General features: G+C 36.8%; 1 protein-coding gene across 2 annotated transcripts in view; it reads right to left on the reverse strand.

The window, feature by feature from the left end:
* Positions 1 to 12,605, reverse strand: part of BICC1 (BicC family RNA binding protein 1) — a 114,761-nt gene that overhangs the window by 27,328 nt on the left and 74,828 nt on the right. Inside the window, exons 1-3 of one of the 2 annotated variants that reach the window (XM_049809651.1) lie at positions 9,000 to 9,079; positions 2,119 to 2,198; positions 781 to 939 (exon numbers count right to left, since the gene is read on the reverse strand). In XM_049809651.1, coding sequence (XP_049665608.1) covers positions 781 to 939; positions 2,119 to 2,139 — 180 coding nt within the window. In that variant the 5' untranslated portion in view covers positions 2,140 to 2,198; positions 9,000 to 9,079. Of the gene's footprint in view, positions 1 to 780; positions 940 to 2,118; positions 2,199 to 8,999; positions 9,080 to 12,605 lie in introns of those variants that run through there. The other variant, XM_049809650.1, reaches the window with a different exon arrangement.

A 12,605-nucleotide genomic window follows, 5' to 3' on the forward strand; every position in this document is an offset into this window, starting at 1 on the left:
TGCTGAAAACTAAAACCAATTTAAAAAAAAATAAATCTATGATTATAGCATCTTAGGTTACATAGGCTTAGGCAACTAGAAAAAACCTGATACATCAAACAATACAGTTGTTTGGATCAAGAATTACTACTGTGTACATGTGCTCAATACTGATCTGCAACAGTACGTTTTCCTGAATGTTTTGAAATGACTGTATTTTGCTTAGCAGCCACCAGGATGCACAAGAGGGAATTCTAAATACAGTGATGAAAGACTTGAAAGTAAACATTCCAGTAGTATTAGCATTACAAAAGATGTACAATTCGGGTTCAATGACTTATTCTAATAAAGTTGAACTCTTACAATAGGACATTAATGTTTGCTAGCTACCCACCAAGTGCAGTTCTCAACTAAGTCACACCATAAGCCAAAAGCACCAAGAAATTAATCAATATGCTAAATAAGTCTGGTGTTGAACAGGAAAAAAAAAATGTACAAAAGCAGTGGTTTTCATACTGCTTCTCTACCGTTCACACTAAGTTGTTGACTTCTGTATGCTCAAAATAATTTTAGTTTAAAAAATTAAAATAATTCCTGAGCCATTACAAATTGTTTCCATCTGGTTTTAAAGACGTGCTCACTTAGGAAGTCCCATGCTTTCCATAGAGTGAAAATACCAAAAATTTATTTCCCTGGACATGAACTCACCATCCCCCAAAAACCCCAAACTGGTGAAAAAAAAGCTTAGAAATGTTTTATACTCTCAGGAACTACAGTATAAATGAGTTAAATAATACTTACTTGGTTGCTTTTCTCTGCTTGATTATTCCTATTTGAGTCTGGAAAATGGATATGGCATCCCGTTTCCTCCATCACCTTTTTAATATTATTGCCACCTTTACCTATCACATGAGAATGTTCTGTATGCGAAACATCCATCTTCAAGGTTACCCGATTGCTCTGGAAATCAAGCACTCATGATTAGATTTGTTCACAGCAGAACCTGAGGTTTTTTTAGAGTATTGCAGCTTCAAGAATGACATTCAAAATTGTATTTCCAAAGTATTTTTGCCATGGCTTAACTTCTACTCAAGTAAGATGTTTTTAATATGGATCATAGTCAGATGGTAAACCATTCACATTTTCTTTCCAATGAGGAAATAACATGGGAGTAAATACCCTAAAGATAAGTCTTCAAAAAATGTCTAAGGCTTAGAAAACATGCTCTAGCTTTTATCAACTGTGACTTAAATTAGAACGGATTGCAAGAGGACATTTATTTTAATTCTGTGTTATTTCAATTGCAGTCTCACACCCCCTGTCTGATTGGAAAGGATCATATGATGAAGACTGGCAAATCAAAGCCATGGGACCCAAAATAACAGTTTTCCTCCTTCAACAAACTTACTAATTTTTTCTGGTACAACAATTTTTTAAATTCATAAACGCTTCCTAGAGCTGTTCTTAAAAGCTATATTGTTACAGTCCATCATAATGTTGTTAATAGTTGTTCAAAAAATGGCACTTATCACCAGGGTGTTCCTTTTGGCATTCTGTTTAGATTATCAAAAAGTTGGCATACAACTATGCAGAAGCCATGCACACCGCCCCAAAAGACTTGCCTTCGCATGAAAAGAAAATAGGAGGAACATCTGAGACCACTGGCCAAAATGCAGACATTTTAGAAATTCTGGTCCTAATGTTTCAGAGCGTAAGAATGCAGTAACAGTTAAAAATAGAACTGCATAAATGCTCCTAAAAATTGAATTTCAAACAGAAATAAAATTTCAGCTTTGCTGAAGTGGCTGCAAAATCTACTGTTTGCAGTAAAGCTGTACTTCAGATTTTAAAGTAAAAAACCCAATCCAATGAACAAACTATGCATGCTTTTAGCCATATGGCTGGAAATATTATTTCTATATAGTTCAGATCTGGAAAAAGTGCTTTAAGCAAGTGTTTTCTTGTAGCATGTTTAAATACGTATGTATACACCAAATATCAACATCCAGAAGGAATATATTGGAGAATTTGCTTTGGAGTGTCCACAAATACCTTGTGTTTAAATGAGCCCATTTAAAGAGATCAATGTCACCACAAAATTAGGGGTTAAGGTGTCATTCTAAATAGGTTCTTTCTTACTTTTGTATCCAAGACCGACATGATTTTCTCTTTTGCTTCTTTAACATTTTCCTTTTTTCCAGAGACTTTAATATGGGGATCTATAAAAGAAATACAGACTTGTAAGAAAAATACAATAAAATATCTATCAAAAATTTCCTCACTGCTTAAATAAATTTGAATCCATTATTTATAGTTCAGCAATAAACTGTACCACCAGCCTTTGGGGATTCAGCTAAAAACCAAATATATTGTTCCATCCCTTCAGCCCCACGATTAGGATTACCAGGTGAATTTGTTAAACACGATAACCAACTTAAAATAAATAGAAATCAAATGCCAAATGTACATCACAGTATCATACATCTGCAATGCAGTTGCATAGCTAAGCCACCATGTCTTCTCAAACAAGTATTAACAAAGGAAAACTAAAAGGTTTTTGACAGCCTTACTCAAGCTTAATATAGACAATGTCTAAGAAAAACTCCCACCAAACTCAAACCCACCCTCATCAGCACTTCATTATTCTTAATTAGTCTCTAGAACTATCCTTTGCAGTTTTAAACTAGCAATATAGGTGCCTCCACCAGAAGTTTTCTGATTGAAGTTATCAAATCAAATTTAAATGACACCAATCAAGTCTCTGAAGTGGCAAGTTTATAAATTAAGGTTTGCTACTAAGCTACATACCCAGGAGAAACACCAGCTGATGGCAGTTTTTGCCCAGTGAGATCTAAAACATTGATTCTGCAACACAATTCAGTTTACACTGTAATTTTCAGATCATTGTCCTTGAAACAGCAGAAGTTGTGTGCTGGGCTACCAGGTACAGTTCTGCATCCTGGAACATACACCTCGGCAGAAAGTACAGAACTGACTTTGGAATTAAATAAAGTATCAATTACTCAAAAAAAGTGTGAAAATTACACATTAGCTAGTTTAGCAGCACCACCTGGTGTCCAGAAGCATGAAGTGCTACAACACAAAATTACTGTCAAAACGTTGAATTAAAACAAAAACATCCCCAACTACCACCCAAATTTCTAAGCGTTAGACACAAGGATAGGATTTTGCATGTGATATCTATTTCTTTTTCCCCAGTTCGTGAGTCCTCTGCTCTTTTGTAGTGTAACAGCACTTTTTCTCCTGTGATGGGATGAACTATTCTAAAAAAAAAACTAAAATCCAACCCCTCTTCTGGCTAATGAATTAATCTAATTCATTATGCTAGACAGATACATACATCTTAGGGTATATAAAAGTAAATATATTCTCAGCAGGAGTAAACATAGCCGTAACACAACATACCCGCCCTTCCCATCATCTCAATCACTGAAATCACTTCACTACTACAGAAATGCCAAATAATACAGCTTCAGATTGTAAACCTGTTGTATTCAATTGAAAATTGAAACTGTTTAAGCCATGCCTGGATACTCTTTCCATTCCAACAATAAAAAAACTTCTAGTCTTTACCACTGGGAAGTTCTAAGCACATTCCGCTGGGCATACAGAAACGCTGAAGGAACACAGGATTCACTGCCAAGTTTCATGAAAGTCAAGAAAAATGCAGCATTTTGAGTTCCGAGAAACAGATATATTTCATTTTTAAAAATGGAAAAACTGTAGATGCAAAAACATGCTATGCACATAGAATCTACACAAGCTCCAAGAATCTGCTGCTTCAGCCTTTTCACAATGGAGAAAAGTAAAAAAACAAAAAACAACAAATAAAAACCAAACCAAAAAACCAAACCAAAATAGTCTTAAGGGCAATTTTTCTTTTCTTTTTTAAGTTGACAGTAAGCCATGTGGTTCTAATGTGTTTAAGCTGTGAATGATATTTGAAGTGGATGTCGCAGGCACAAATTCCCAGAAGCAGATTCTAGCACACTATGTATGCTCCCAAGTACTCTTCAGAGGCAAGCAGGAAAAGCACAAAACCAGACCACCACCACTTTGGGGTTGATTTTCGGGTATTTGTAAACATCATATTTTAATACATATTTGGTTACAAGTATGAAAAATATCCGAAATCAAGCCTGGCATCCTATTAGTACCAAAGAAGGTTACTAGCATTCCATAATACTATTTGTTTAGCCATGGGTGAAAATACATCTTAGAATACCTATTTTCTCCATTTCTCATCTCAGTTGGACTCCTCTTTTTTTGTGGATACTGACAGCTTCAGCAAAAAAATCCTGTATTTCTACATTTAACCTTTCTTTTTAGAGGAAAAAAGCTCAATTACTCACTTCAAAAACAAAAGCAAAGAAGAATCCACAAAGCAAAAACAATTCTAAAATATGCTATGAAATCTTTCAAAAATCAGTCTTCAGTATCCTCTCCTTAATTCTTCTCAATGACACAGGGGTTGGTAATGGATATGAAGCAACTTGGTTTTAAGTTAACAGAATTCTTCCTTTGAGACTTGCTCACCCTTTCATTCAATGAAACACAATTTCGATATGACATCCACATCAAAATTTTGCATGAGAGAAGTGACTTGCAACCAATAGATTTTGAGTTCTTTGAACTGGCTTTGCAGGATTTGAAAGTACTTTGAAATTATGCATGATCTGCAGGGAAACTGACAGGTAGCCAAATAATACTGAACCAACGAACAAACAGGTCACTTCAGGAATTGAGTAAAAATTCAGAGAGGCAACTGGATCATATAATCTGGCTTTCTGTATATTACAGACCCTTACATTTCTTAAATATACCTCTCTATGGAATCAATTAGCTTGCCTGCATTGCAGTTCCTCTGGAAAATGTGGAAAACTGTCTGCTCTAATTGTTCACCAGTTTCAGCCTCCCAGATTTGTGCCCCATTTCTCACACTTGGGCTTACTGGTTCTTGTTCTACCTTCCCCTCCACCCCTGCCCTCTGGCAGATTAAAGAACCTTTAGTGTTCAATAGTGTCTTCCAGTGAAGGTCCATATATGCTAATCCATCAGCTATCATTACACCAACTCTTTTCCTGAGCTCAACCCTAAATAATCTCATTTGACCAATCATTAAGGAAAATCAGCTAGAGAAGCTGCCTGGTTTTTTTCCTAGCTAAATTACTTATTTTGGAAGTAAAAGACTCTGTTTCTGTCTTTAAACACTATACCACAGGCAGATTTACCAGGAGACAATCAAAAGGCAAGTTTCTCCCAAACTTCTTACAAGCCCAGTGCAGATCAGGCTGCATTTGACCTCAAACGACTGTCTGCTAAATAGAGAAAACCTGTCACTAATGGAATCAACATTTACCTTCAGTTTCAGCTTTGTGGTTAATCCAAACTATTTTATCGAAAAGTCTGAAGCTGGATAGAATCTGAAAATTGTTTTCAGGATTTCTATCCCAGTAGGAATGAAATGGCCATGTAAGGTCTTTGTGCATCTATACAAGGGAGTAATTAAAACAGTTGACTTCGGATTTCTAAATGTTTTCTGAAGCTGTTGCCACCAATAAGGAGCCAAATACATTAAAAATGGTTTCCAGACAGTTTATTATTTCTTGGCACCACAAACTTAGGGTGTTTGGTACTTGCACATGACAAGCAACGTCTGCTTGCTATTGTATTTACATTAGACAGGGCTGAACATAAAACTTTTCCCTGCCACCTATTTCCCAGGTGCAACTATTTATTCCATGGATTAACAATTAATTTTTTTAATTTAGAAAAAAATTTACTACCTTGCCTTAGTACTAAGACAAAAAACATTTTTTGCATAAAGGTCTACAGTTAATATTTGAAATACCTACAGGGTGCGACTATAGTAATGAACTCTCAATAAAGTCCAAAACAAGATAAATGACACTCTCTAAAGTGTGAAGAGGTCTGTTGGGCATAAAGGTATAGAGGTATAATCTACGTATAGTACTGTCAGTACAGATAAGCATAAAATTACCCTCCAGTCAGTATCTAGGCTGACCTCATTGACCACAGCACCTGCACACAGCCTTAACTGGAATGAGATCAACCATTGAACAAGATCAACCAATTCCCACAGAAATGGCTCTTGCTGCAACTGGGACCATAACAATGCCATTTTTGTCCAGGTGACAACTGGATCAGATCACCAAGTTGTTATACCATACTTCATCCCTGAGGAACACTGGTTTTGGTACCAATTTTTACTGGGAAAAAAAAAAGAAAATCCCACATCCCTGCCTTTTTTTTTTTTTTTTTTTTAAAAAAAAGCAGCTTTTGAATACAACTAGAAGTATACTTTAAATAAAAGTAGAGTTAGAGCAAGGAACAGATGCCTACCATGAATGAAGAAATGAGACACCAAAGCTTTACAAACTTTATAAGCACAGAGCAAAGGCTTTAGAAGTCACTGTGCTAAAAACACATAAGCCTCCAATGCTTTAAATACAAGTGTAGGATCAGAAACTGGAAAAGATTTCAACCGATAGGAAACAACAAGATTAGCATCTTGCAAAATATAAAAAAAATGTAGTTTTATAGTAATCTATCTTTTAACCAATTTTGATGGGCAGTATTTTTTTGCCCTAAGAATGGAAAAGATAAGTTTAAACAGATCTTTCTTTCCTCCCCCCTTCTCCAGAATGGGGGAATATTTACATAAAATAGAAAGCTAAAGTTACACAACAGAAAATGCTGGAAATTCTTCTCAACAGTCTTCATTTTGCCAGACTCCTGCCTTCAAGTGGTCTTTTATTGCTTCTATCCTCAAATTCCTCACTCCACACTTTGGCAGAGTTTCCACCTCCTCAGTCTTTGTCCACAGCTATACCAGCAAGCCTCCAGCTTTTTTGCTACTATTGTGTGCAACATTTCAGTAAACAAAATAAAATTCCTCCAAGCAAAAATACGTTTGTGCCAGTGCAAATGCATCTACACTAACTTTTGCCAGGCAAGAAGTATTTCAAATAATCAAGACGTTTAACTGTGTAGGTCTCTCCTACAATTCAGACAATACATTTAATGTCTGGGCAAGCTCTTCAGACCACAGCTATGCATCTAGCTTGTTTACAGGATGAACAGACTCAACTTAGGTTACTGAAATACCACTATTCTAAAAATAACTAGACAAGTGGACAACACCAGGGCAGATAACAGGCATTCTTAAAAAGTAGCTGATTAGGATCTGAATAGCCCAAAAGTATTATTGAACTTGAGCCACTCAAAAAAGACAAAAGAGACCTAGCATTTTTAAGCACAAGTTATGAAAATATCTGCTCCAAAATTACTAGCAAAACATATCAAGCTACATGAGAAGTTAAAAGAAAGAAAGCCAAATGAACACATGTAAGTCGGTATGTTCTCAAGTGAAAGAGCAAGTACGTTATTCACCCTACAAGACGATGAAACATAGATCTATAAAACAAGTGAATTAATCAAAAAGGTCAAGTAGGACTTCCCAGTAATATGGAATGACAGATAACTGAATTGAAACAATTTATTTAATGCTTTTAAATAAATTAGGAAATACTGTGTGTACAGTTGTTAGAGTGGATATTCACTGACAAAACTAGATGGATTGGTGATAGCCAAGACAGACTTGAAATAGGCTCAATCTATTCCCATGGAGAAGAAACATTAAGCTAAAAGCATGCAGCAAATACTCATGATTAAGGGCATATGCAAAGTAATTCAACTGAATAAGAAAGGGAATTTGTCACTTGGGCACTTCTTGCTGTTGGCTTATCAGTTTAAAAGAATTCTTGCCCTCTGTCCAATGCACCTCAGTGCACTTCCTTCACCTCCCAGTATCTAAACCACTGAAAAAACCCGCTACTTGTGTATTAAGGCAGAATACAATGGGCCATTTCATACTGCAGAACTCCCCATGTATCCTCAGACACATCACTCAACCAACATGGGGGTTTTTTGTTTGTTTTGGGTTTAGGGTTTTGGGGGGGTTTTTTGTAGTTAAAATTAGACTGCAGCATAATCATCTCTGAATGACATTTCAACTAGCTAACTCTGGCATGATCAAAAGCCTACACAAAGTATCACAAAACTCAACATGGGCTGCAAGCAATTAATAGTGTCTTTAGAGTAGATGTATCCTGAGGCTCTGGGCATTCTAAGGGATCTGTTTGTTGTGGACAAACAGCTGATTACGAAACATCCTTGGGAAGAGCTAGAGCCACCGCCTATATGTGCGCACACATTTGAAATACTCTTCCGCCTTCGCAGAAATTTTTTACTCTTAAGTTTTTCCCCTTACTGGCATCTAACTGCAGAACATCTTCAGAAGAATTTCTGTTCTACTCGGAATATGAGCAGGAAGCTGAGAAAAAGTAAATACTTGTTGCCCTGCTTCTGCCACAGCTCTAGGGAAAGCAGTTTACATGCAACCCTTCACTCTTTTTACATTTTGGTTGCTGTTATGTAGTCACCTGAGGAGCATTAAATATGGGAACATTGCTTTTCAATCCTGGACTGCAACATCTGTATGATGGTGAAGCCTGCTATCCCCTCCTTACTTCTCTCCACCATTTACAAAAATACACGTATATACACATATACCTACACAGACACTCATACACATAGATATTCGTGAAGCAGAGACTGGGTAAAACACTGACCTTACGCACACAAAACCGAAGAAATGCTGTGCAACATCCGGTAGAGCAAAGAATCTTGTTTCTCAAAGATTTCATAGTGTAGCTCAAAAGAAAGCTTTAAAACCTGCTACAGGCTACTCTAACTAAAATGGCTACTTGAAGGGAAATAACTGTTTGACGTAGCCTCACAAATGAAAAGAAAAAATTAGGTGCACTTCTACATCAAATCATAGCTGAATCCCACATTTGGATCTCTTAGCAGCCTTGAAACATCCCAGCAGAACACTGAAAATTAATGTTCAGAATGCCCGGAATTAAGTGAAAATTACCCAGAAACATCAGACAAGCTTTAAAAAAATAGATTACCTGTACAACTTATTATTTTTGGAGAAATAAGCTATTGATGACTGGATTTCGGACCCAGTGACAGAGGAAATGAAGTTGAAAAGACTTCTCTTAAAGCTTAAGCAAAGAGGTAAGACAAGGAAGAGGTAATAGAACATATGGCAATTTAAACAAAGAAGTGACCGGATTTGAAGGGAGAAGGGGAAGGCCAAGGTAGAGAAGAAGAAAACCTGAAAAGAAGAAATGAGAATGAATTAATTGTAATCACCCAGAGACTCCATTTCAGTTACACAATTTCAGTTTCTTACCACCATAATTAGCTTAAATTCCTTATTTTACTTTTTCTAAAAAAGGTCATTAGGGACATTTTATAAATTTATTCAGACACTAAAAGGCACACGCCATGCTGCAATTCTGCTACTTCTTGGGCAGTTGCTCTTCAGCCTTTAGCCTAAGCAGCCACCCAAAGCAAGGCAATCTCTCAGCAGGACACAAAGTCTGTTATGTCTTATTTTTTCAGCGTGGAACCAATGAATTCACAGTTCATTACTTAAATGTCTGTTGCCATTGTATCTCAAAGCACAAACACAGAACCACAATGCTTGGGAAAGAAAAGAAGAAATAAAAGGAAGAAAAAAAGCTATAGTATTATAAGATCAGCTTAATAGAGGACTTGACCCACAACATTAATATCAAAAATAACACCCTTATATCTTCACTGCACACAGACTCATATTCAAGGTTATGATTTTGATGCATAAGCCTTGAGAAAATTTTAGTTTCTTACACAGACACACACTTGCAAAAAAGTCATTGTGGTTATGTTTTGCTAAATAAAAAGCATCATAACATCTGACTCATGAGCCTAAATGCATGCCTCAGGCTCAACCTTCTTTGCGAACTTTCCCACATCCAAATCCAACTACACTTACTTTGCATCTTCATGCCTCCCAATCACTGCTGTGCCTTTTAATGTCTTACTGCTCAGACTGCATTCCACTGTGTAAGCTGATTTTTATACAGCCATTGGAAAGTATTAATTCTGTGGCTGGAACAGGAGGATGCAGCTAGTCTTCAGCAAAGACTACTGCACTAGGTACACCTGAGTAAACAGGACAAACAGAACCGTCCTTGAGAACCAATATGAAACCAAATGTTATCAGAAGGATGGAAACAGAAGGTTCCTGATAGGACATCAGACACCTGGTAACTAAAGCCAAAGACAGCTAAACATCGTATTTTTGGTTACGATTACAAATACTCTATTACTTTCTCTGCTTTAGTATCCTCCCCAGAAAAGCTTCCCTTCCCTGGATTATTACATGTTTAGAGGTTCTTATTTCAACTGTGCTCCTGATGAAGATGCTGAACAGGTTTGTTGTTTTGTTTGGGGCGTTTTGTGTTTTTTAAAGAAAAAATGAAAATTCCAATAAAGAAACATCTGTAGTACAGTCTTCCTGAGAGCTAACCAAGTAGTAACAGCTACATTAAGTACAGGAAAACAATTCTTATTTCAAGTTACAGCAAGCCATAGTTAGATCATGCACTGCGAGTGTATTTGCCTTTCAAACAGTACCTCTAAGCTTCCCACCCTAACTCAAATATAGTGGGTATAAAGGCACAACATCACACACTTAAATCAGCTGCCAAGTAAAGATCTGAAGTGCAATGAACATAGTGAAAAGATGCAACACCCCACAGAGAAGCAGAGCACCCGACTGAGGAGATCCCCATCAAAGAGCCTCTGCAAGAGCAGGAGATTTACAGGCAGGTCCCGATGAGCCAGTACTGGAGGCAGAGCAACAAATAGCTGGAAAGCTGGAACAGGAGGTTTGTGAGCCAAGGCAAAACAGAGACTGGTGCCTGTTGAGGCTGGAAGCCCAACAGCAGGAATAGCTGCAATCAGGGAATATAAATGGTTATATATGACCAACTGGCAGATAGTAGAGAGATATTTCTGGCCGCTGCATTTTCAACAGTAAGATTTGAACAAATATTGCAACACCAAGCATAAAAAGCCCCATTAGATGGGGTTTTACTATTTGCATTATAGTGAACTATTGCTAAAGACCGAGTTTAGAGCTCTAACAGGCCTTTCGTTACTCATCTTGAACACCCATTATTGACAGTACTTATTCTTATTATAAGTAAGAAAAAGTAAGACCTGCATACCTAGAAAAATCATTGGTTTATTGCTCCTAAATCCTAGCGCATGACGTACGTGCTGGTTTGGGCTAGGGCAGAGTTAATTTTCTTGACAGTATCTGCATCAGCTACCTGTGTGGTGGTGGTACGCAGAGCACGCAGAGACAGGCGTAACAAGGACTCAGAGCAGCACAACACAGGGGTTCTCTTGCAGCACTGACAACCGAGTACAACTCTAGTCTAACAGTCCACAGTCTCATACTGATTTAATGGCTTAGTAGTCTCTTATGAAAGAGAACTCAAGTGCAAGCAGGTCACTTTCACTGCCTATTTTGTCCTTTCATATACCACATACAAGTAACATTGCTTACAATAGATAAATAGTAAAGAAGAAAAACCTCCTAAACTCTTTTTTGAAGCTGTAAGGCGGCAGTCATTTTCTTTTTTCATGCATAAAGTTAGATCATTGTCACGTACATTACATTGCTACATCTTGGCTTTTCAATTTGGAATGTTAGATACCAATACATATTTTAAAGTTATCATAATACTAAGTGTATGAAATCTGACTCAAAAATTGCTATGATTGTTATCAACTATCTTGTTATCAACAAGATTTTTTTTTTATTTTTTAAAAGCACAAGGCGCATAATTTTTTTTTTACAGCCAGCATGGCAATGTAATAGCCTTTTCCACGCATCACTGCTGTGCAGGCTGTAGTCTCCAGGAAGAAGAAAGCAAATAGGTAGATAAGGGAAGTAGTGTTTCCATCCTACTTCCAAATCCATTTGTGATGCACCTAATCAAGAAAAAAAGTAGTCATCTGGTGGAAATTATTTATGACTATTGAAAACTTCAAGATGCTTTTATACAAGAGATTTTTGATAGGAATACTGAATTACACATTTTAATAATGAAATAATCTACCATTTTTTGGCTTTTAGCATGGTATTATTCATATGGCACTGTAACAGTTTATGTCTTACATTAAAAGGTTATTCTTATTCACAGATTTTAAGTGATTGTCTCCAGAACAACACGGAGTTTGCAGCTGATCTGGGAAACAAACCTTCATCTCCTGAAGACCAGTGACCTACTTAAAAGCTTCTGCTTTTCTTTTTAGGGAGGGGTTCATAGCAAGTAAACACCACACTGCCCCCACACAGTTCCTCTGTAAGGGTAATTTCTTTGTGTATGCTTAAAAAACCCAACAAAACAGCTGAATGATATCAAGTGTTGCCTTTTAAATCAGGAAATCATCCCTGAGCTGTTCTCAGATAAGTTTTCTCTGCATCTCTTCTGTCCATCTCTTCCTCTCCAACATTAGACCTACAGCAAAACTCACCTCTGGAAAAATTAATTGCCTGTTGAGCATCTGTGTGATGCAAATTTCAGCAGTCACTCTGATAAATTGTTTTTTATGTGCTCCAAAATTGAGTTTAAATAGAAGGATGGTAATCACAGAGCAGAACACTATGTCAG

The sequence above is a fragment of the Accipiter gentilis genome, chromosome 9 (assembly GCF_929443795.1).
Source record: "Accipiter gentilis chromosome 9, bAccGen1.1, whole genome shotgun sequence".
Classification (NCBI taxonomy): domain Eukaryota; kingdom Metazoa; phylum Chordata; class Aves; order Accipitriformes; family Accipitridae; genus Astur; species Astur gentilis.